Source organism: Idiotropiscis lumnitzeri, chromosome 11 (genome assembly GCF_059441095.1).
Source record: "Idiotropiscis lumnitzeri isolate Australia: NSW breed Sydney's pygmy pipehorse chromosome 11, RoL_Ilum_1.0, whole genome shotgun sequence".
Lineage (NCBI taxonomy): Eukaryota > Metazoa > Chordata > Actinopteri > Syngnathiformes > Syngnathidae > Idiotropiscis > Idiotropiscis lumnitzeri.
The window spans coordinates 9,174,006-9,198,973 of record NC_142401.1 but is presented as its reverse complement, the minus strand read 5'-3'; the positions used below and the strand labels follow the sequence as shown (position 1 = coordinate 9,198,973).

The window sequence follows — 24,968 nt, the reverse complement described above, 5'->3', positions numbered from 1 at the left end:
ATTCAGCTATAGAGCTAATAAACTAAGCTAATTTCCCTGCAGCGGCTGCTTGGCCAGTGGACAGCTTTTTTTTTTTCATTTTTAATCATGATTTTTAATCACGTGATTTTTGTTTGTTTGTCCGCCATGTTGATGATTGAGCTGGCCTTGAAACTGAAAGACTAGCGTTCCGTCCTTCTTTGAAGCCAAACCAAAACTCCTTACATTACTTTGCATTTTCTAATGTTGACAAACGTTAAAGCTTACGAACCGTTCAGAACAAACGTGCATGTATGTAGATCCGCGTGGAGTGAGACCAATTTATAACTCAACTAAACTGAAACTAGATTTTTCTTTTATTTTTTTAAATAATTAAATAACTCGCGGTAACCTGAGACGCAGTTTGATTCTGTGATTGTTTCATCTACCACTAGAGGGAGCCTACCTACCACGAGTAGTACTCATACTACACTGAGAATCGCGGCCTTCGGGTTACTTGGGTTTACAATTAGGCTTGAACTTTTTAGAAAGGTAAAAATATTACCGCTGATTAATGATCAATAGGCTCTTTACTTGCCCTTTAAAAAATTGGCGCCCTCATTTGTTTTTTGTTTTTTTTTAACATAATGATGGTGACTTTTCAATGCCATAGTGAGAGTTTGGGCACAGCTTATTCTGATCATTTTTATTTGAGGTTTTGCTGTAAGCGCAACAGATTTTTGCTGAAAAGCACACCGAAAAGAAAACGGGGTGATTGGCAGTTCTGGAAACTTCCATATCGGGTGGGTGCTAAAACAACAACACGTAGGTGTAAATTCTCACACACTTGCTCATAAATATCATGTGAACAACAACGTAGGCGGGATTCTGTCATACGCTGCATCCTTTTTCATGTAGTCTTGCGTTGAAGTCAGGATCTTGTGCAAGGAATGGGCATTTGACTTCCTTGATTGACAACAATTAATTAGTCATTTTTGAGATAAGTTTTTAATTGGCTGTGGTCGACCACTAAACTCTGAACTCCTGTTTGTTTGGCGGTGTTGTATTGAACAGAATAACTCTGAACATATGAGTCAGTTCCCTTAAATGTCTTTCGAAAGACATCAAACGCGTTTCAACTTAGTTGCCGCAACTTAATTTCTCCGCAATTGTAACTATCAATTGCACATAATCGACGGAATTCTTAGAGATCAATCAATCGAGTATCAATCAATCATTATGCTCATGCATAATTTGTATTCCCCGAACAGAGGCCGGGGGCTTGCTCCTGCCATGATTCCACACCTGGAGATTGAGCAATCCATTCCAGGGGATGCCAGTCGACCTCCATTTTGTGTGTAAAAAAAACAAAACAGAAACAACAAAAAAAAAAATCACGTTTCCCACAGGAGTGTCAAGGGTGAAAGATTAGTCCCAACATGCTAAACTATTGCTTTAACTCATTTACTGCCAGCCGAGAAAAAAAAAACAATTTCTTTAGCCGTCAATGGCAGTAAATGAGTTAAAGAGAAAGTCAACCCAAAAATTTTCTTGACTGGAATTTGTTCTATGCAGCCCCACTAGTTCAAAGACGGCATTCTGATTAATATTATTTGTACGTCTCACAGGGCGACAAGTTTAGAACGAGCTGTCAACTGAAAATGACTTAACCGTTTTTTGGGTAACAACCGGTCATGGGTCAGCCTCAGAAAACAGGTGAGCTCTGATTGTTCGTTACCTGATCAACTGCGATGTCATTTTAAGTCGACAAAAGTGACAAAATGGCCGCCCCGTGAACTGTCTAAAAGCAGGTGGATTTTGCTGCTTAACTCATATTCCACAAACGCAATATTAATCAGAAGGCCGAGTTGAGACTCGTGAAGGCGCATAAACCTGTTATTGCAACTATTTTTGGGGGGGGTTGACTTCCCCTTCAAAGACCCTGTAAAGTAAATTAAAATGTGCTTCTAAATGAATTCTTCATGTTTGAAGATTGTTGCTGAAAACATGTGCAAAGACTGAACTGAGAACTGTGAAAAGACCGTAGCACACAAATGTGGATTTATAGCGTTAAATTGTTTTTCTATTTTGAGTTATTTTTTTTTATTTTAATTTTTTTTTTTGCGAGATGAAAACAAGGCCCAGTGACGCATTTGGCATAAGTCACCCTTCCTTGCAAAATCGCTTTCGTGACGTGCAGCCAGCTAGCATTCAGGATAGTCTGTCAGTTTTAGAGCGCCTCATTGTCAGCCATGAGTGCAACATCACAGAGCGATAGACGAAAAAGTGAGGAAGATTTTTTTTTTTATTTTTTTTTTTTAGCCAGACTTTACAGCCAGCGTGTGGAAAGGCATTGGCGCTTAAGAGCGCCCCGTCATGCAATACATTTTCACAGCTCAAATATATTGTATTTGATTAACAGTTGAGTTGTGGTGTGGTTTTAGCGCATTCGACGGACACAACCACAACAATCGAGATCGAAGAAATCGGTTTCATCTTTCGTGATTTGAAAGCCTCATTCATCATTCCGGTTTGGCCGTGTTAACATACTTTTCTGTGATGTGTCAAATTTTGAAAATGTTTTTTCACTATACAGGGACTTTAAGACAGATTGCCATTTAAGGGTAAGGTCTTATGACAATCAATTTTAATAGTGCTGGATGTGCAAAACGAGAATTAAAAAAAAAATACAGGGATTGGCACTCAACTAATTTTCCAGATTGTTTTTGTCGCCCGCCTTCCCGTAGCGGATGCCATTTGCCTTCTTGTGACAGCACACTTCAATTTACAGCCAACAGTGACGTAGTGTACGTCAATTTGCCCCAATTGCTTCCAAGACACAACGAATCAATTCAATTAATGGATGCTTACGCCCATCGTCCTTCTAAAACTTTATGGAGGTCAAGTTTGTTTCACTTCTTCCAGGTGAAGATTAAAAACAACTTTAAAAAGGTGGCTTGAAAAAAAGGGACAAAGTGTAAGAAAAATGACTGGATCACTTTTTTTGTTGCTTGGTTGATTGTGTGCGTGCGCGATTGTGTTTGACGGTGTGATTAAAAAAAAAAAAAAAACTAAATTGAGGGGTGGGGGTTCAAAGTTAATTTTTACTTGCCAGAGAGATTATTTGGGAGTTTTTAACACATTTTGAATGAGGGGGGAAAAAAATCCCGGTTGGAGTGGTTTTTCAAGAGCAGCCATCATCATCCTAGTGCTGTCAGTTGAAATGAATGGTCGTTTCCTTCAGTGCTGGTGTCGTCGTGCTTGTATATATTTGTCTTTTTCAATCACATCCCCCTCCTTTTTTTTCCTCTAAGGGGGCCGGGGGGAGTCCACGAAATAGATGAGGGAGGGGAAAGAATATTTTGTTATCGTCCAATCAGAGGGTGACAGTATGTATATATCTATATTGTATATATGTGATGAAAATGCATTGGCTTTTTTTTTTTGGGGTGTGTGTGACACTACCTTTTACCTGTACTATGTTTCTACATTCAGTGTTTCAGTGTTGATAATATATATTTGGTTTGTGTTTCATTGTTTTTATTTTGTCTTTGTCATTTCTTGTTTGTTTTCCTTCTATTTTCCCCCTTTTTTTAATTTTAAATTGCACGATTTATTACTTTTGCTGTCCGATGAGGTGACACAGCTACTCTTTGTATTCGTTTAGTGCTGTAAAGTGTTATTAGAATTGTCAATACCACCTGAAGCCACCCGTACCCAAGACCCCCCCCCCTTGCCCAATATGCATGAATGGCACTTAAAAGAAATAAAATATGGTAACTTCACTGTGGAATTTTGTGCTGTTTGAGCCTTCTTCGTGATGACTTGTAACCACTCCCAAGACATGTGACACATTTTTGTCTTAAACATTACTTTAATTATACCCTGAAATATACAAAAAAAATATTTAAATGTCCCTGAAAAAGTGAAAAGAAATGCTGGTTTCAAGCCTGGGTCAACGTTTGGAGTTTGTCTAGGTGAACATTTCAAATTGTCGTATCGTGTCTTGGGTGATTTTGTCAAATTGGGGTTTCAGCACAGGGTTAGGGTTTTCAATTTGGGATTCAACCAAAATCAAATTAGGGAATGAAGCCATGGAAGGGGTTTTAAATTACGGTTACAATTTAAAAAAAAATGTTTCAAATTAAGGTATAAAGGCAGGGTTAGGCTTTTAGTGTCGCGTTCCAAGACAGAGTAAGGATTTTAAATATGGGTTTCAAACCCCAGTTATGGTTTCGATTTAAGGTTCTAATTCAAGGATTTCAAATTATGATTTTAAAATGGAGTCAATCAAGAGTTTTAAAGAAGTGGTTCAAGGTAGTTTGAAATTTTGAAATGAGGGTTTCAATGTTAGTTGTTTTTTTTTTTTACATTAAAACAATGTTTGTTTTTTAAATTTGGTTTGACATTTGACGACTGCTAACACTGTTTACATTTGGAGTCCTTTTCTTCGGCTTTTGTGCGTTTTACTTATTGAGAACAGAATTAATGTTCAAAATAAAGCAAGTCAAATCGACAAAAAGTAGCCCACTGTTAATCTTTTTTTTTGGGCGCAGACATGTTGACATGGAAGGTACCAAAGTGCACCATGAACGCATCACAACCAGATTAGATGCTCGCTGTCCCAAATCTCCCCCCGGAGTGGAGAGGCGGCGAGGCGGCATGTGATTGGTGCTCCGGCTCATCCTTCACTCTTCGCAGCCTATCGCGCCCGGAGACGAGCTGCTGCTGGCTGGCTGCTGGTGTGGTACAGCGCCGTGCGAGGCGAGCCGAGACAACCCCGAGATAACAGCTGCACCGGAGGAAGAAAGGAAAAACTGTCGAGGTGAGGCCTCTTTTTTGGTGTTTGTGTTTGACCGAGGTCGGGGCACTTTGAAGTTGATTTAACACACTTTTTAAGAAGGCCGACTTTCAACATCGGACACCTCCGCTAAGTTCGCCGCGGAGTGATTTCTTAGCACTTGCGAGCTAAGTTGTGCTAGTGGCTAGCATTTGGGAGGCTAGCCGATGTGTGAGGCAGGGAGGAGGAAGAGGAGAAGGGAGAGAAGGGGGGCGCGCTTCTCTCCACTTTTAAACCCGATATCAAAGTCGTCGCCGTGGGTACCAAAAGGTGCCCCAAAGTCGTTACGCTAATTGCCTCGTTCGGCGGTCGCCCGAGCTCGGCTCCCACGCCTCGCCACCGAGCCCCCCCCCTCTCTTGAGCGGCTCCTTGTCGAGGATGTGACCTTCCTGAGCTCCTGAAAAGCATGAAAGCCATCCATCGGCGAGCCTCCACTTGATGGTGGCCTAGTGCGGCGAGCTAAAGCTAAACCGAGCGCCCGACTCTCCACCTCCGCCGCTGCGGTTGCCAACTACAGCACCCCCTTCCATCCAGCCTCGCCGGTATCGGGTAGCGAATAAAAATACCCCCCGCCTCGGACGTTTGCGGGGAGTATTCGAACCGAACGACGCCCGCTTTGCTTGAAGACTCCGGTGGAATAACCAGTCGGTCAGGTTGTCAAGACTGGCGAATGCTAAGCGAAGCTAGGCGGCTAGCCCGGGACACCTCGGTGCATGAGAGCAGATGGTAAACTATTATCTTACTTCTCAATTGAGATGCAACAAATTTCGATTAGGACACTTAATACCCCCTCGATGGGTGTCTAATGTGTTTTGAAATAATTTAGAATGTTACGCGACAACGTCCAAACAAAACGCCTTTTCTGATAAGTTGTGCAATCGTGTAAAAAGCATTTATATTACATACTCATTTTGAATGATGTGCAATCATACAAGGACATTGTTTATTTGGACACATAATGTTCAACTGACTTGGGAGTAAATGCCTCGCAGCGTGCTATGAACTTTGGACGCTTTTTTTTAGTCAGTAAAAGATAAATGGATTTTGCTACTCGGCTCTTGTGACATGGATGATTCTTCCTTGTTAGCTCGTGTATGTGAGTTGACTCTAAATGCATGGATTTTATAAATTTGTCAGATTTGTGATTTAAAAGTAAGATTGAATGATACTGTGTGGCCAGTGTTATGATTTCAAAGTAGAGTTTCAACTCTGGTTTAGGCTTTCAGATGTGGATGTGAAGCCTCGGTCAGGGTGTTTTGACAAGCACATTTTGGTTTCATTCTTGGCTGTCAAGCATTTTAAATTCACGATTCAAGGAAATTTGGGTGGTTTAAATTAGGTTTGCTAGCCAAAGTTTCGAGCCCAGATTGTGTTTTCAAAGTAGGATTTTAATGTGAGAAGTAAGCGTTTACATCCAAGTTAGTTATTTAAATTAGGGCGTGAAACCCGGTGAGGGTTTCAAGAAGATTCCGTTTTTAAATTTGGGTTTCATGCATTTTAAATTCGGGTCTGAACCATATTAGGTTTGTTTTGAATTCAGATATCACGACATAGTGTAAGACTTCCAAATACACACAGGGTTTCAAATTAGTTTCTCCTTGCCGGAGGTTGGTTTTAAATGGAAGGTATCAAGACATCGTAGAAGTTTCAATTTAGGGTATCTGGTGAATGTTGGGATTTCAAATTAGGTTTTTAAGCAGAATTTGGGGTTTCAAAATATGATTGCAATCTTAGATTAGTTTGAAGTCAGGGTTGGGTTTTGAATTTGGGGTGTAACGTCTTGGTCAGGGTGTCTAGACAGTTAGGGTTTCAAATTTGGGGATTCAAGGGTAAGGTTTTATATCTAACCTGGGTTGCTGTTTCAATTTAGGATTTTATACTACGGTGAGGGTTTCAAAGTAGCATTTGACGCCAAGGTTTGGGTGAAATGATCCAGAGTCTATTATTCAAATTGTGTCTTGATGTGTAATTGCATGCCATGATTTGAGGCCGTCTGGTGGAACACCTTAAAAGTCACATTATGGATACCTGCAGGCGTGATTGTGATTCGACTTCAATTAACCCGCCTGACTTCATCTACGTTGACGTCATGCAGTCATGAGCTGTGCCGTGTCCTCAAGTGCTCGCTGAAGGAATGACTGACCTCACACAAACTCCCTCGCTGTGCTTTGATTTTCAAATAGGCTTTGTAAAACACAATCATGTGACCTCACAGCTGGTCACGATGGACTTCAAAATAGCCAATGAACGCGTCACTAAAGCATCATTCAACCCACTAGTAATTCCAGTCAGCCATAAATATGAAACAAAGGAAAACCAGTATCTACGGCAGGAACTTAGTGTGCCTTTTTGTGCTGCATGATGACATGTTCTTACGCGGCTGCGCAAACATTGTGTGCGATTCTTGACCTTCTACTCTTTTATGTCAAGACATCGTAAACCGAGGATTCTGTATAACCTTAATGGACTGTGCGTAGGGTGGACATTTATTTGTCCTTCCATGTGAAATCAGGATGCAATACAAATGTCCAAAATAAAAAAAAAACACTTAAATGTCCCGATTTAAGATTTTTACCACGCCATGACGGACACTTCTCACATCGCACACTTGTTATAAAGTTGCTCGAAGCTGCTTTATAAATCGCTCCAATGCTCGATTCATCTTAACTTACAAAAGCTTGAATAACTCAAGTGTAGGTAATTTGACTTGAGGCGTTTCCTTTTGTAAATGATATAGGTTAACACTGAAAATAAGGGGAAGTCTAAATAAAATTAAAATAAATATAAATGTAATTACAAGAAAATGTAACATTAGGAGATTAAACAATTTTACAAGCCTGCAGTCCCAATGTTAAGAAAAAGGAATTAGGGTTATGACAATGAAGTCCTAATTATGAGAATTAATCCTATTGAATGTATGAGAAAAAAGTTGTAATATTACACGAAAAAGGCATCATAAGAAAATTAAGTTGCATATTTATTTATTTTTTAGTGTAATTGCGGGGTGTCCACCAAGTCTGGATACAAAGGGGATTTAACTCCAGTAATCCCTCGTTTTTCGTGGTTAATTGAGACCGGAACCCCCCGCCAAAAAAGAAAATACTAAGTAGAGGTTGTCATATTTTAATTAACATTTTGATTTTCCTTTTTTTTTTTCTTATATACCTTTATTACACCGTTGCGACATCCGCCTGCTCTCCGCCCCTCCCCCGACATGTTTCACAACCTTTTAAATACTTACACAACTAATTTAACTTTAAAAATGCAAAAAGAAAAAGAAATGCCAAGCTTCAGGCTATGAGAGGTGATCTGCAAGTCAACGTTTTGTCCAAATCGTCACCCGGCCAATGTCAAGATTTTTGTCTTTTTGTCTGCAGCCAGAAGAAAGCTGCTAGAGCTGACTGGGCCGACTTGCAGAAAACAAGTGGAGACAAATCTCTGGCGATGTGGGATGGGGAAGAAGGCAAGTGGATTTTCAGCACGTGGACATAGTGAATAAGAGTATTTCCTGTCGCCTTTCCTGCAAGCATCTGAAGCACATTTTTCAGTGATGCAAAAAAGCAAAACACGCACCGCAGAAGTGAATATGTCTGAGCAAGCTATCAATTTCTGCATCACTGTGTGACCTTTAAAATATATTGTTAAATACATGATCCGGGGTCTCAATTCATAATTTGCCTGACATTCCTGATAATTTTTGACAGGTGTGAAGGAGGAGGATGAGAAGCCATTAACACAAGGACCTCCCAAAGTCGCGCCCGCAGAAATGACTGACCAAAGAGATGTGCAGGACATGTCAGTCGACATGATGGATGGGGCAAATGAAGAAGAGGATGAAGAAGAGGATACCAATGACTTGCAGTCTTCTGATGAAGCCCAGCGGCAAATAGTCCAGCAGCAGCCCGACACGTCGCCATCTTCCCCGCCTCACAGTCAAGAACAGGAGGCCGACACCGATCCCGATTTCGACCCCTTGCTCGACGGGGATCTACATGGAGATTCGTTTCCCTGTCAGCACTGTGAACGGCACTTTTCCACCAGGCAGGGTCTGGAGCGTCACATCCACATTCACGCTGTCAGCGGCCAGCAAGCACAACTGTTCAAATGCCGCTACTGTAGCAAGTCCTTTGGCTCGCAGGTGGGTCGGCGGAGGCACGAGAGGAGACATGAGAGCAGCTTTAAGAAGAAGCCCGGTTCGTTGGCTGGAACCGCTCATCTGCTTAGCCCGTTGGTGCAGACGGAGATTTCCAGTCCCAACTGCACCAGCCCATCGAGTCATTATGCTTCCATGGGGTCGCAGTTTACTGGAGGACCTGCACACTACTCCGAAACGCCGAAGAAGGAGTCAGGGCCTCATGCTGATCCTCCCTTCATTTTAGACGAAAATGGAGCTTCCAAGGAGCTCCATCCCTGCAAATACTGTAACAAAGCGTTTGGCACTCACACCAATATGCGACGCCACCAGCGTAGGATACACGAACGACACTTGTTACCGAAGGGCGTTCGTCGGAAAGGCATGCTGCTGCAGGAGGCGTCAGCGCAGCCACGACCCGAAGCGTCGGCCAATACCAGCCCCGCCCTTGTGTACGTACCCAGCGCTGACACGGAAGACGAGGCTGACCGGGACGATTACGTTGTGGACATATCCAAAAACATCTCTGAGAATTTGAGTTTCTACATTGACGGCAAGATACTATCCACCAGTACGGTGAGCAGCTGTGAGGTCATTGAGGTGGACACTCGGTCGGCTGCCTTGTTCGGTCTGGACACCGTCATCATCAGCCCGAGTCAGCTTAGTCAGGCGCTTAAAGTGGAGGCCCGAGCCGGTACTGCCAAGCAAGTGTCCAACTTCTGTCCGCCGTCATCCAAAAGAAGAACGTCGACACCGCCTCTTGTTCCGAGCCTCAAAGTAGAAACGGAAGCGGCGTCGTTCACAGCCTCTTCATCATCCACCGCGTCGTCCTCGCCTAACTTGCTCGTGGGCGGCCTTATTCAGCAAGCGGCGGATTCATCGGGATTTCAACGGGAGAAAACCGTTTATCTGTCGCCCAAGCTCAAGCAACTCCTCCAGACGCAAGACGTTCAAAAGTCCATCACGCTCATAACAGAAAGCCAGAGGCTGGCGTCGCCACTTTCTGTCACACCGCTGCAAGGTCCCTCGGGTCGGTTTAAAAGGCGAACGGCCTCACCTCCGTCGTCACCGCAGCTCAGTCCGCCGTTCAGAGCAGAGGGATGCCAACCCGACGCGGTGAGCTCGTACACCCTCAAGGTGCCAAAGCTGGAGAACCTCAGTGTCTTCCCTCTCGGAAACTCTCCGGACAAGGATGACATTGCAGTCTTGAACCCTTGTGGAAGTAACCCTGGGCAAAGTCCCACTGGCAACGGAGGCAACGCTTGCAATCAACAACCCTTGGACCTGTCAAACACTGTCTGTAGAAGAAGCGACACCTCCAACAAGATTCTCAGCGATTCTGCGCTTGATTTGAGCTTGCATCGGAAGAGTGGTGCTGATCCGGACTTAAAGGGAAGCGCGGCACCACAGCTGCAAGTAAAAAAGAGGAAGCCAAACACCAGCATGCTTGAAAAGGTACTGATGAATGAGTATGTGGGTTTGCCCTTGCCGACTGACGAGGGCCCCTCGCTACTCGCCAACCTCAATTTTCAACCGCAGTCTCCCAATGTTGAGTCTGCCCACCCGTCTCCTCCATCCTTAACCCCCGTCACCATGAACCCCTCCTCACCCGGCACCTCGAGCGTGACATCCACAACACCGCCACCCCCCGTATTACCCACCATGCCCTCGCCACCAGTCACGGCGAACTCTCCTCTCTCTCAGCCCTCGGACTCATTGGCCCAGCGGCCTCTTCCTGTCCTTTCACCAAAGATGTCGCCAAGGTCACTACCGCTACCGTCGGAAGAGGCGGAGACTTTGTTCGCCTGTGATGACAAAGACGAGGAAGAGCAGCAACACTCTGAGACACTGGACTCCCCGAACACTCCACTCCAAGATCCCCTCGATCATCCTGCACCTCATGAGCCTTCTTCAGTCGACCTGTCCGCTACACAAGACATATCTCCGACTGAGGCAAGCAGCGCGCTTCTGAATGGTGAAACTAACCGAGACCTCAACTCAGGAACTCCGAAGTCTGAAAACTCCGACTTGGCTGCTCTCTCACCCTGTCCAGAGTCTTTGCCGACTTCTCCGCGTCTCCTAGAGTCACATGACCCGGCCCCATTGCTGCTTCCACAAAGCCTTCCACATGCGAAGATAAAAGAGGAGCCTGAGAATTGCACAGATGAGCCCTCTGTCATAAACCATGTGCCTCGAGATGATGTTGACCCTTCACCTCAGCCTCTCGAAAAGAAACCCGATCCTATCCCCGCAGCCGAAAAAATCGACTTAACCTACGCCAAGACTTTTGTTTGCAATGTCTGCGAGGGCCCGTTTAGCTCCATGAAGGAGCTCAGCAGGCATATTGCGGAGCACGCATCCGATTGGCCCTTCAAATGCGAGTTCTGCCTGCAGCTGTTTGGCGACGCAGACGCCCTTCTCGCTCACCGGACCACGCTACACGGGGTGGGCACCATCTTCGTGTGTTCCGTTTGTTCCAAGGAGTTTGCCTTCCTCTGCAATTTACAACAGCACCAAAAAGATTTGCATCCAAATGACACCTGCACACATACCTCCGTGGAGAGTGGAAAACTCAGGCCACAAAACTACACCGATCCATCCAGAGCCAAAGAAGAAATCAGCATCTCCTCACCGGCACAAGAGACTTCTGAGGAAGCGCTAGAACAAAATGATGCAAAGCCTGCAAAGGATGAGCCTGACGTTAATGGTAATCATGCGGACGAGGGCACGGAGGATCCCAATGAGGAGCTCTACACTACTATAAAGATCATGGCCTCTGAGGGCGGAAAGCCCAAAGGCCCCGACGTCCGCCTCGGTCAGAACCAGCATTACCCCAGTTACAAGCCGCCCCCCTTTCCGTATCATAGCCGTTCCCACGCCGGCTCCATGGCCTCGGCAACCAACTTCACCACACACAATATACCGCAGACATTCACCACCGCCATTCGCTGTACAAAGTGTGGCAACAGCTTTGACAACATGCCCGAGCTGCACCAACACATTTTGGCTTGCGCCAATGCCAGCGACAAGAAGCGCTACACTCCCAAAAAGAACCCCATCCCCCTCAAGCAAATAGTGAAGTCTCCCAACGGAGTCGCGTCACCCTCAGCAGGCCAGAGTGCCTTCCGAAGAATGGGCCAGCCAAAGAGACTTAATTTTAATCAGGATGTGAGCAAAACAAGAATGAGTGCCCTCAGCAAGAAGAAAAACCAGCTGGTCCAGAAGGCTATTTCACAAAAGAATAAAGCCGCCACCTCGGCAAAGAAGGCCGCCGTTAAAGTTGAAGAGGACCAAACGAACGTCTGCCCCCACTGCAGCCGGGAGTTTACTTATCAGGCCAGTCTCGGCAAGCACATGGCCGTGAGCTGCCCCATGAAGCCCGTTGTGAAAAAGGGCAAGAAAAAAGCAGAGGAAAAGAAAAAAGAAGCGGTGTCTGGCGCCGATAAAAATGTGAGGAAGAAAGAATGTGAAGCGGCACAAACGGAGCCGGAACTCAAACCCCTTGGAAAGACAAGAGCTCGGAGCTCCGGTGCAGCAGAGCAACCTGAACCACCGCAGACGGCTAAAGGCAAAAGTGTGCAGAAGCGACCCGCTTCGTTCCCAGCAGCGACTCCCGGCGCCGGCAAAAAATCCAAGAGCCAGCCTCAGGCATCACCCACCCACTCGCCCGGTGATGCCGCAACACAAAAGCAGCCTGGGAGGATGCAGCGTATGGGCAAAGCGCCGCCCAAGAAGTTAGTGGAGCCCAAGTCGTCATCACCGCCGCAACCCAAGAAAGAAGAGCGCTTCTCTCTCCGAATGAGAGAGAGGCTCGGCGGTCCAGTCACCAGGAGCTCACAGATGGCAGCTCCCGCTGCGGAGGCCAAAGCCGAGGATGCACCGACGCCTGAGCTTAAAGACGCTCCGGTGAGTGGTTCTCCATTTTGTCTGCGCGAATGCTTGAACATGTTGTTGTGATGTCTTTCATTAACCCACACGTGTGGTTCCAGGAGGTCCTGATGAAGTAAGCCACGTCGACCTCATCGGGTTCCTGGGACGTGGGCTCTTGGTTGTCCCACACAAGAGGACATCTCGACTGCCTTTCCGGACTGTTTTCTTTTTCTTCCACTTGTCATACAAACTAAACTGAGCCTCCGTTTGGTTTTTAGCCAGCCTTGCAAAAAAAAAAAAAGAAAAAGAAAAACACACTGTAAATGGCAGTGAGTTAATATATATAAATATGTGTACAATATGTGTCATTACTTGACCCAAAACAGTAACGTTAGGGCTCTGTCAAAGCTGATCCTATTGCAAATGGCAATCATGCATCAGTTAGGGAAACTTGCTTACTACTACGTCTCCGTTTTGGTTGTTTTAAGCTATTTTTGGACATTTTATTTTCCCTAAGAGTCCTAATGCATGTGTTGAAATGTAGTATATAATCGAGATGACAACAAATTTCCAAGTTTCTTCCAGTGGCCGACGGCTTCAATACATACATTTTAGTATTTTTTTTTTGGTTTTGTTTTGCAAACTTATGTCAGACTGCAAACTTTGTCGTGGTCTTATTGTAGAAAATGTTCTATTGGCTTATCATTTGTGTGGGGAAATGAAATGTGGCAGTTGACTGCAACAATTGGTCCTCAGGAATTCTGTGTACGTATGTGTGCGTGCGTGCGCGCGCGCTTGTGGATGGATGGACAACTTAATTCCTCCAGTCTCGATCTCAATGACATCTCATGTTTTTACTTGTCATACCTGTTTATTTCGCTGACGTTAGCAGGCCAGCGGCAACATTAATGTGGTCCTCTCAACATGTTATGATATTGATCCTTGTCTAAAAAAAAAAAAAAAAGCATTAAACGTCACTCACACGTCCCTGCAGCACTTTACAATCAACTGCCAAAATGTGTAAAAAGATTGGCTTCATGAATTGAACAATGGAATGTATTCATCAGTAGGGTTTTTTTTTTGTTGTTTATTTTTCATGTCAATTGGTCACTTGTCATGTTCAGAATGCATGATTGAAACATTTTTGGTGCACAAATTTAAGTGTTCACCGTTTCTCTCGTTGCCACATTCTTTGTGTGTTTTTCTTTTACAAATGCAATTCTTGTTCACGAGCCATGCCAACGTGTACAACAATGTATCAAAATGGATGCCGGTGTCCTTCCAAATGCGTTATTAATGAATACGTTTCCCTGAATCGAGCACAGACGATGCCGACGCCACTCAAAATACTTGTAGCATGTACATGGGAAAGTCAACTGAACACTATGAATGGACGCTAATTTATATTTCCACAATGAATCAAAGTGTTTTGCCTTGCAGCGTTAATGGAACAGTTGTGTTTCAGGATGAACAAACATCCCGAATGACCTCAAGTAAAATATTGCTATAATTGACCCAATAAGTGATTTGTTTCTTACAGTGGCCTTGGAGTTCTTTGGTTACATTCTTACAGAAAGAACTGAAGTAATGTGCTGCTTCATATTTTGGACTGGAGACTGCTGATGCCTGAGATGGTCCTTTTTTTTTTTTTTTTTGCATACTCCCAAAAAATTCTGCCTTTACCAAGATGAAATAATCCGTTTTAATTGACACGAAGAAGCACCATGTAGTGCAGTTCTGTAATAAACGGACAGTTTTCAATCAAGTATGAAGGTAATCTTTGTAAAGGCATTTTTAGACTCATATTGAGCAGAACTGACGGAGTTGCAAGTGTATTTTTTTATTATTTTGCTCCACTAATCAGAGCCATAAGAGACCTTGCACGTGCCTTTAAATTAACATTTTGCTTGTTAATCTACAGTGGGTGGTAAATGTCTGTTGTACAACTAAAGCAAGGTCGTTGATGATAGAGCTATCACAATTTACTGTTGGAACGAGAAAGTGAGTCAAATGATATTCATTTCATTAATGCAGTGTTTTGCAACCTTTATTGACTCAAGGCACATATTTCACGAGGAAAAAAATCTCACGGGAGACCACTTAAGAAAAGTTGTATATTTATGTACCTTCTGTCATCTCGTGGAGGCGCATTTGATTTTGTTATGCCTCTTATGTAGACAAAAGCATTGGAGATGTTTGACATTCAAATGAGAAAGATGTGATCAGTTTCAACCTATTCGGTACTCAACTTGAAAATGACGGATAGACGAGTTAAGCCTTAACAGTGTGATACTGCCACCTAGTGGTGCTTATTGATAAATCTGCATTTGTGTGCTGTCCAAAAAAATAAGCCTGTATTTTTATATGCAGTATTTCGGTGTAATTTATTTATTCATAGTCCGCTTCCAAAGGCCGGTGAGCATCTGCTAAGTTGCTCCTGACAACACGACCTTTTATTGTTTGTTTCTGTGCAATGGAGTCTTGAACATGCCCTTACGTCATCAAGCCGCCATCGTCCAACGTGTGACTGTACAGGACGTGCTGCTTCTAAACCAGATGGAGGTAAGTCACATATATACCTGACATTCCCAACATGCATCAAAGAAATACATACTCTCGACGCAAAAAGTTAGGGATATTTCGCATGTACATCTACCAGAAATGCTCTATAACCTACACAGGTAAATATTTGAATGCACCTGCCAAACGGTTAATGCTATTACGTTAAACGTTAAGCACAACTTGCTCCAACTTAGAACTTGAACGGCAAATTTCAGGTCCAATTGTCTAGCTTTATACGGGTGACTTTCGCAGTTGCAACCTGCTGATGACACCAAATTTGTATTTGCGGTTAAATTGGATCTTTATCGCAATTCGGTATCGCGGTGTCCTGCGTGGTAGTTAATGCACGTTGGCTGAGATCGCTATTAAAGACCTGTGGAAAGACACGAGCCTCCTTTGTCATAATTTACGGTCTTATGAAAGGCCACAGCAAGATGGAATGTAGAAATTTCAATTCCAGTTGAACAAGGTAATTTACAATCATCAAACCACCTGTTGTGAATTCGGCTCCATATAGAGATGAGAAAGTTGTGGACTGCAACATCAAACAGTCGAATATGTGCATTCATGAGATTAGTCCTCTCCCCAAGGTCAAATTAAGTTCACCTTTAAAAGTTATTGTGCTGTTAAGGTCATGTGGCTTCTTCAACACCACTTCTCCTGTAAGTGTCACGGAGCCTATCCCAGCTAACTTCGGGTGAAAGACAGTCCACATCTGAACTGGCCGCCAGCCATTTGCAAAAGTCAGACTTCAGAATTCATTGTCGCTACTATCATGAGTTCCATCATCAATAAAGACTAGTGAGCCATGACATGCTTCACAAAATGAGCTTGTGTGTTTTGCATCATGAGCACATCCTTGGGTTGAGGTTAATCTTGCTCGTGTCGGTCCGTCAAACTTTGTTCCAAACTTTTGTGGCTCATCTCTGCATTTTTTTTTTTTTTTGCAAACTCCCATCTGGTTTCTTTCTGCTCACTTGAAAAGTGGGTGGCTTCAAACTAAAGTGCTTTGTCCAGAGTTGTTTAACACATCTAAATGTATACATCATGACATAAAAATTGCATTACTGAACTTGTCTTCTGTATACAACAAAAACAAAGAAATTGAACTTGTTATTCTTGCTGAGGTGACTGTACATCAGATAGATGAACAAAGATTAATATCTTTAATTGTTGAGCCCAATTAAATGAGGTAAATTCCCTGATCTCTCACAATGCACTAAATGGGCCAGGCACAGTGGTGAGAGTTCGCTTGGATGTCATATAAAGTATGTGCTAGTCCTGCGATGGTGCACTTTATAGCTGTAGTGAATTTTGCACCAAGTGTGTGTGTTGCGTGTGCTGTCAAATGGTGAAATACTTCTGGTTGCGGCATACCGCTGTGCTCTCGCTCGTTTCATGAAAATGCAATTCCGTGCAGCTGGCCACCCGGTTTGACTCCGCAATATTGCAAGCGGAATTAAAATACCAAGGAGTGGAAGCTTGAGCATCATGATTTTTTTTCCCCCCACTACTACTAGAAAAGGGAAAAAGGCAAATTGGCCTGAGGTTGCCATGCCAACCGCATCCCAATCTAACACAGCCTCTGAGGCCCGGGAGAATATTTTATATTGATGTAATTTGACGCCAGCATGTGCTCTTTGATCTCCTTGGGCTGCACACGGCGTGAGATTTGTTTTGACTCATTACTCAATTTTCACGACATACTTCAAGTAATTCATCAGTTTCTTTTCAGACCTTTTCTCCACTTCCTCATCCTCTTTTTTTTTTTCTTTACTGTCGTCATCACAGGGTGGAGATTAACTTCTCGAGGTTCCCGGTGGCGGCCCAGCCATGAGATGGATGGAGGGGATTTGCATGAAGTGGAATGCGAGGGGGAGGAAGTGAGGTGAAGGTGTGTAGATGAAGTGGCGGCGTAGGCCGCAAACCATGTACAGAAGATCAAAAGAATTGCCCAGATTTCGTTCACAGCACCTCTGTATGAAATATAAAACAATATTCTACTCTGAGGAAATTAACATGCCTAGCTGCCAGGTTGCCCTTAAAAATGACATCAAACAGCATTTTAAAAGTGGAAGTCAACCCCACAAATGTCTTTCCAAGAATTTGTTTTAGTTGTTGAAACATGGCATTTTGATGAATATTTTGTTTGTGGAATATGTGTTGAGCAGCAAAAGCCACCCTTCTTCAGCAAAGCATTACCCATCAGTTTTCACCAAAACAGACCGAGTCAAATGTATCAAGTCTATTTTCACTCATTTTTCGCAGTATATAAATTTGAACATGCAAAATTCCTGTTAATCAGCGGCGACTTGCAACAAAATCACTTCTCAGTATTAAATGTAAAACACGTCAGGCAGAAAAATGTCGCCATGATGCTCCTTGCCCTCAAGACACTGACGAATTAACTCATCCACTACCAGCCGAGTAAAATAAATAAATAATAATAATCTTTGACGTCTTTAGCCGTCAATGGCAGTAAATGAGTTAAATATCAGCACTTTTTTTTTTTTTTGTTGATTAAATTTATTTTCAGGTCAAGCTTCGTCACATTCAGAATTTGCTACTGAACTATGAATCTGTATTAAATGTAAATTTATGTTAAGAAGAGAAAAAATTCCCACGCCGAGAGAGCAGACAAACCTAGCTAGTTGTTTATACACAAATGTGAAACTTAACACCGTGTATTAAATAATCATGAAAACACATTCCTCCCCATCCTTGAGCACGCTGCCTGAAGCGTCATTGCCTTTCGCACTTTCCCACTGACACCACCTTCCCCGGCCCCTCCCTTCGCCCACAACTCACCCAGCCAACCCTTCTCCCTCCCTCCCTATTCCCATCATCTGCACAGCGAGCACTTCTTGCTCACATCGCTGCGAGCTAGCGGGGCTGCGTCTGCTCCCTCAACGGCAGCGGGTAGGAAGCAAGCGGACCTTGTTTTGGAAGGTAAGCCCCCTTCCTTCCGTCCTTCCCTCCATCCTTGCCCATCCTCGCTGTGACGCCCCTCTCTCGTACCCACCGCAGCCGCCATGGAGGATACGCTCACCTGCTGCAGCCAGGACGCCACCTTCTCTCAGGTGTTCGGGCGCCAGGGGCAGCTGATGCAAGCCAGTGAGTTGACGTCCCTTTCTGTGTATCCTACGGCGGGTTTGACGCGGCTAGCCGTGAAATGGGGAAACAAAAGCCCAAAAAAAAAAAAAAATGTTGAACTCACAAATGCTCGTCGTGTCATGTTGGATCATGTTTTCATAAATTTTGCACGGCCCTCGCAGGACTTTCTAAATGGTTTCTTCATTCCTGCTTGGCTGCGCACAAGTCCACCCGCCAACCTTCCCAGGAGGCTCTTTGCTCATTTAGTTCATGCAACAGATTCCTCTCAACCATCACTGATGCTAGAAGGAGGAGGGGCTGGCATTTTTTAAGGAGTTGATGTTGTACAAATATTCATGTGTGGGCAATGTTTAATTGTGTGGCGAAGCTGCAAAAGTGCATGTTTTCTTTTTAAGGGGATTTAACGTGTGTAACGTTCATCGGTCAAAATAGCACACTTGTTATTTTTTTAAACAGCACAGCGGCAGTTTTTCGGTGGGTAAACGAGCCACTGCTCACTAACGCTGAACAATAAATCGAATTCATATCAACATTTTAATAGAAAGGAATGCAATTTCCAAATAGAAAAGACTAATTTAAAAAAAAAAAGCTTCATTTGGGTCGGTTGGTAGGCTTATTTTGATATTTATTTAGCTGTATAAAGCGTCCAGATAAGTTAACCGATTAAGACATACGCATGTTTACATGTAATTGTTTGCAGAGCTGGGCAATTGACCCGTTTTTGCCAGTCAGTCCCCCGCCGTCCGGTCCGTGCATGATGAGGGAGAGATGCTAACCGCAGAGGTTTATTTAATTTAAGGATCGTTAATTGGCTAATTTTCTGTTCAAATGCTCGTAACTTGTTATGGTCTTCTTCGTCTCCTTCTTCTTCGTCTCCTTCTTCCTCATCCCATTTTTCTTCTTCTTCTCCACAAATGTGCCCTATGTGTCTTGTTTTATGTTGATAAGGTCAACCAATCTCACTCACGTCGTGCTGCATGAGCCAATCACCTTCGTGTGCACTTCAGAGACCACACGGAAAAAACAAAAATTCAACGAATATTACCCATTGCGCAGTTGTGGCGCTTTTGACGCCTTGCAAGGCAATTTATGTCACTTTCTCATTTGGTTGCGACCGCATCACATGCACGATGGCCAATTTGTGGGCCGGACTGAAATCAACCTCCGGCCGGTGTTAATCGAACCCTTTTTTTTTTTTAAATGTGTGCATGTAAAATTCCCAATCTATTTCCCAGTAAGTATTGTTGTATATGTGTGTCCTGTTTAAACTGTATTTGTGTGGCTTGTTGCCATTTGACTCCATTGCTCTGTGTGCAGCAGGTTTTAGAGTGCCTCATTGTCTGCCATGAGTGCACGCATGTCACGCAAAAGATGAGGGCTAAAACTGGTCAGAGTTGAAAGTCTGCGTGTCGATAAGGGTTTTGGGCTGGGGTGGCCACTTTAGAGCGCTTCGTTGTCCTGACTTGGAAAAGCCCCACGTCAATTTAGTGGAATATATTCCAGCCACCGGAGGCTTCAAACAGAGATATTGAGATATTTTCACGTCTCAAATAAGTATTTATGTGCGGAGATAAGTAAGAGGCTAGATGAAGGAGCATCTATATTTCCAGGACTTGTAGTGGCTCATGATTGACAGTTGAGAAGAACGCGGTTTCCTCAAATTCAGCGGACACACCCGCAACTGCAACAGCACAATCAAACGACATTTTTTTCCCCTCCACAGGCAACTCTCCCAAATTGGTTGCGTAATTTCACAATTGAGAGGTGGGCAGGCATTTCAGAGACCTAACTCCAGTATTGCTACGAAATTTTCCATGTTCTGCACCACTCGGACATGGATCCTCTATGCCTGTTTTTTCCCCCCACATCAGCAGTTTGATGAGGAGTCCACATCCCACGACGTGCGCATCATATTCATAATGCAGCTATATGAGGAGGTACACAGGGAACTGCTGCAGAGGCTGAATTATTGACAAGTGTAGGCTATCAAGGTTTTTGGGAGCAACCTTGAAAGGCTTCACTTGAGAGACGTTATTGTCATGTCACGGTCAAAAAAAAAAAAAAAAAAAAAAAAGTGTGGGCAGCCAAGAGGAGGAATTGCCTCTTAGGTGAAATTCTCAGCTGTTGCATCGGTCCCATATGAGGACTTTATGACGCATCCGTTGCCGTTGATGCCAAAGCGAGGCGTCTGTGTGGAGGTTCAAAGCCAGAGCACCGTCGCTATTTTTAGATTTTATACGCCATACGTTCCCTGGACACTTCATTAGGGACACCTGGGCGACCAGAATGACGCATTACAGGTTCAATGTTGATAATATTATAGCTGTTGTGATGCGTTTTAACCTTGTGGTGATCAGATATTTCATTTTTGCAACCGTAAAAAAGCTTTTTTGACTCTTTCCATTGGCTTGGTCGGCATTTTTTTCTCCGCTTGGGTTTCTCATGAAGTCCTTATTTGATGGCCTGACTGTATCGTCATTGGCTGACGATTTATTGTTTTGACCTTTGTAGCTGATCGTTGTCATGGCTGCATGCGTAACTAGTGCTGAGCTCATTTGCCTCGCAGTGGAGTGTCTGGGTTTGAATCTCAGGCCGTCCTTTGTAAAGTTTGCACGTTTCAAAAAGCATGCACGGTCAATATTGTAAATCTGAGTGTGGATATCGTTACAATGAATGGATGGAAATAACAATATCGGTCAATAACAACAATCCCGTTCAGAAGAATTATTAAATAACTCCAGCAGAGCTTCTGGTGGTGGTCCTAGTCCAAATATCCGAATGGCGAAAGCTTGAGTCCACACGCTGCTCAGTTTTATTTACTGCCCAATCCAATCAGCCGCAGCGAGTATGTGTCACTTGTTTGCCTCGTATACAAACGTGCTGACTTATGAGGTGTTTAACGAGCGCCATTTACATAAGCTCCTCGACTTCCTCGCTTGCGGCGAGACGCATGCCTCTTCATTAGCTCCCGACCACCAGCTCCATCACGGCGGTCAATAAAGCGAGAGGAGTTGGCTGACGGTGTTTGTGTTCAGTGACAATACTTCAACACGCGCTTTTAATATTTGGTCGCTAACTTCTATTTGGCTAATTTACTAGTTTGATAAATATTTAAGTGGCTTTTTTTTTTCTCAAATGCCTCCATCTACATGGCGAAGTAACAATGCTGACTTGTTTTTTTATAATTCTGCTAACCAGCCAACTTTTAGGTAGCTCGTTTAGTGTTCTCTAGTTTACTAGTTTTTCTCCATCTTTTTTTTTGTTTTTTTTAACATAACTTGTAATTATTTTGCGAAATCATTCTAACTAACAAAATAATCTCCTACTGTTTGTGTACCCTAAGTAGATAAAGATAAAATTTGCAAAATAACGAGCTTGTAACTACCGGTAATTTAACTAGCTTGTTTTTGTGTAGTTATTCTAAGTTCTGCGTAACACTTTTTTTTTTTGTGTTCACGGAAACTATCTTTTGCAAAATGTTTCAGCCAATTAACAAGTTTTTTCAAAACTACTTTATATGTAACGTTACCAGCTAACGATTACCGAACTAACAACCTAACAACTAATTTAAGTGGAACTGAGTACTTTTGGTTTAGCTCAGTTGGCTAGGCTTTGTATAGCTAGCTAGCTAACTGTTTTTTTTTTGTAACCTTACGAGCCAAATAGTTATTGCGGAACTACTTTTATGTAATTTTACTAACTAGATAGATGGCTAACTATTGTTAATCACTCATGACAATCCTTTTTGTTTAATGGCACTATTTTTTTGGTAACTAACTAAATAACCATAATAATAAAAAATTGACAATAAAATAGTCCTCTTGCGAGGTTATTTTGAAGATTGGTGGAGGCCGTCACCCCTGTGATCATTAAAGGTAAACTTCCATGATATCAGTGGTTGTGATGCTATTCATGTTTCAAGTGCCTCATGTTTGGACAGTGTTTTAAATTGAAACGTGTGCACACATTTCATGTAGCTGCACATTAGCTGAATCGACTCGTGTGTTCACTTACAGCGAACGTGTTCCCTCGGATTTTACGCCCTCACATCTCCAACACTTAAAAGCAGCTGAATGTGCTCGATGCTGCATCAACTCCGCACACGTTGCTTGAAAGCTTTTTGAGAGGCTGCAGCTTTCGCAGAATAGCACAACACGTACGACAGGAATCCGGTGCTGGACACGAACAGAGAAGATAGTGAAAAGCCGTTGTTATTAAAATATCTAGAGTGGATTTGTACGTCAGGGTAGCCGTTTGCGTGTTTGCCGTCACAGCTGCGTTTTCTGCATCATTGAGTGGTGTGCCGGAATGTCTGCTGACTCCACATATCGGCCTCCTAGTGCCCACTCTCTGCTTTAAACTCCTCACTCGCTCTCTTCACCTCTTTTCTGCAGCCGCATTGCCAGCCTGCACGGCCTCACCTCACCACAATTAAGTAGCAGAAGAGATGCATTATTAATAGAAATCTTGCACTTGTTTTTTTTTTCAGGAGAAACTTGGAAAAAAAAAAACGCAAGGCCATCACTGCTGGCCTTTGCTCCGAAAGGGTATTGTTTGATTATTCAGAGAATACATTTGAATTGCGACGAAAAAACAAGTTTTTTTTTCTTGAAAGTTCATTTATTACGGGAAATGAAAAGTCGCTATTTCTCAAGAAATATTTTTTATTATTCCACTAAGAATTCGGACGGTCATAGTATTAGAAAAAGAGCTGACTTTATGAAAATAAAGCTATATTATGAGAAAGAAGTGATTGTTTTACAATAATTCATTTGATATGAAATCCATTACCATTTTAGGACAATAAAGTCCTAATATTGCGACTAATAAGTCTTCATTTTACAAGAATAAAGGACTAATACTCACTTAGAATATTTACCAGAAAATTTTGTTATTTTATGCAAATAATAGATTTTTAAATTCAAATTTTAAAATTTTTACATGAATCTCATTCTATTATTACTAGGAAAAGAAGTGACCATGAGAATAAAGTATTAATATATATACATCAAATGGAAAATATTCCTATATAACTCTTTATTTTAATTGAAGTCAGAATAATAACATGGAAAAAAGTTTAGTTATTTTTTATGTTATTTTTTTAATTTATTTTACTAAAATAATAGGACGATTATTAATAAATGGTAATTTTCTTGACAAGAAATCATCGTAAATATTTAATTTTTTTATGACAGAAGTTGTTTCTAAAACAACAAATATTGTGAAATAATTTATCATTTTTATGATTCAACTGTTAGAAGAATAACATTCTGATATTGAAAAAAAATATTTTACATGAATCAAGTCAGAATTTTAAAAGGAAACTTTGGACTTGTTCCTGCTTGGTTTAAAAAAAAAAATCACGTTGTTTACAACGTTATTCTTGTGACATTATACATTTTCGTGACTTCATACCTTTTTGTACGTGGCTTCGATTAAAATTTCCCTCTAAATGGCTGTGTAATCATTGTAGGACGCATGACTACACGTTCCATGCATCTATATTGTCGTCAAAGCTCAGCACGAGCGTCATGGCCGTGCCCTCGCACATCCTGACTGTTGTGAGGCACAGCGAGCACGTTCCCGAGGAGATGTTTTGTCGGCTCCCTCCCCGTCGCCCGTATAAATATGCATCAGTCGCCCCTGTGGTGATGAAATGTAGCTCATTCTCTTGGGTGCTTCTTTTTAACATGCAAGGCACACTCGCCCGCATGGTGAACGCCTCAAAGGATGCGTCTTTAACACAAAATATGGCATGTACGTATCTACGGAATTGTACCCCAATTTCCTGAAAACTACTGATTTGAAGTTTTTTTTCTCGCAAAAATATGAACACGAAAACACTGCGTTATTTATATCGAGCACATTGGGTTGAGGATTTGACTCAACATGCATGGGTAAAAACTACCCACACTCATTAGTAGTTAAACGATATCAGTCACAAGGTGACAAGGTTAGTATAGTTAACGAAAACTAACAAAATAACCAAAACTAACTTTTTAATGAACAAAATAAAATTCAAAAAATTAATAATAACTAAATATTTATAAAAGCAACTAAAACAAACAATAATTTTCTGAAAATCTGTCCTTCATTTTTGTCTTTGTCAATTAAAATTATCCATGAGCTTTTGGAGTTCGTTTAAAAAAAATATATATATATTTTTTGCCTTTGCTGTACTAAATTACACAATACTTTTCACTCTCTCCACAACATTGCGCACTCGGCAAATGACATTTATTTAAAAAAAATTTAAACTAATAAAAACTCAATTGAAATTAAGCAATTTCAACAAAATAACGAATGACTAACACACTTGCTGTATAAACTAATTAAAACAAAATGAATTATGAAAAAAAAAGTCTAAAATAAAAATGAACAATAATGAAAAACACACAACTATTACAAACCTTCATCAGTCGCGCACTGGTTACAAATAATTCTAATGTTTTTGTTAAATTTACTTCAACGTCAGTACGCAGCAAAACTGTC

The 24,968-nt window shown here is 42.5% G+C and overlaps 2 protein-coding genes across 3 annotated transcripts in view; both read left to right on the top strand.

Moving 5' to 3' along the window:
* Window positions 1–4,610: 4,610 nt before the first annotated feature.
* On the top strand, window positions 4,611–14,314 carry prdm2b (PR domain containing 2, with ZNF domain b). 2 transcript variants are annotated; one of them, XM_088309558.1, is made up of 4 exons: window positions 4,611–4,783; window positions 8,176–8,261; window positions 8,503–12,836; window positions 12,920–14,314. In XM_088309558.1, the coding sequence occupies exons 2-4, from the start codon at window positions 8,243–8,245 to the stop codon at window positions 12,935–12,937; spliced, it is 4,371 nt and encodes a 1,456-aa protein (XP_088165684.1). In that variant the 5' UTR covers window positions 4,611–4,783; window positions 8,176–8,242; the 3' UTR covers window positions 12,938–14,314. The 2 variants fall into 2 exon arrangements, with proteins under 2 accessions (XP_088165684.1, XP_088165683.1); XM_088309557.1 differs by lacking the exon at window positions 4,611–4,783 and adding an exon at window positions 4,942–5,524.
* A 983-nt stretch (window positions 14,315–15,297) lies between these two features.
* The window catches only part of LOC148327267 (kazrin-like), an 86,584-nt gene continuing 76,913 nt past the window's right edge, over window positions 15,298–24,968 (top strand). The window contains exons 1-4 of the mRNA XM_088309402.1: window positions 15,298–15,362; window positions 17,154–17,256; window positions 18,217–18,311; window positions 18,390–18,476. Of these exons, the coding sequence (XP_088165528.1) occupies window positions 18,395–18,476 (82 nt within the window). The 5' untranslated portion in view covers window positions 15,298–15,362; window positions 17,154–17,256; window positions 18,217–18,311; window positions 18,390–18,394. The remainder of the gene's footprint in view (window positions 15,363–17,153; window positions 17,257–18,216; window positions 18,312–18,389; window positions 18,477–24,968) is intronic.

Coding starts and splice junctions, on each gene's coding strand:
- prdm2b (XM_088309557.1), top strand. CDS start 5,469: ATGCTAAGCGAAGCTAGGCGGCTAGCCCGGGACACCTCGGTGCATGAG. Junction 5,525..8,175: donor TCGGTGCATGAGAGCAGATG/GTAAACTATTAT, acceptor TTTTGTCTGCAG/CCAGAAGAAAGCTGCTAGAG. Junction 8,262..8,502: donor GATGTGGGATGGGGAAGAAG/GCAAGTGGATTT, acceptor AATTTTTGACAG/GTGTGAAGGAGGAGGATGAG.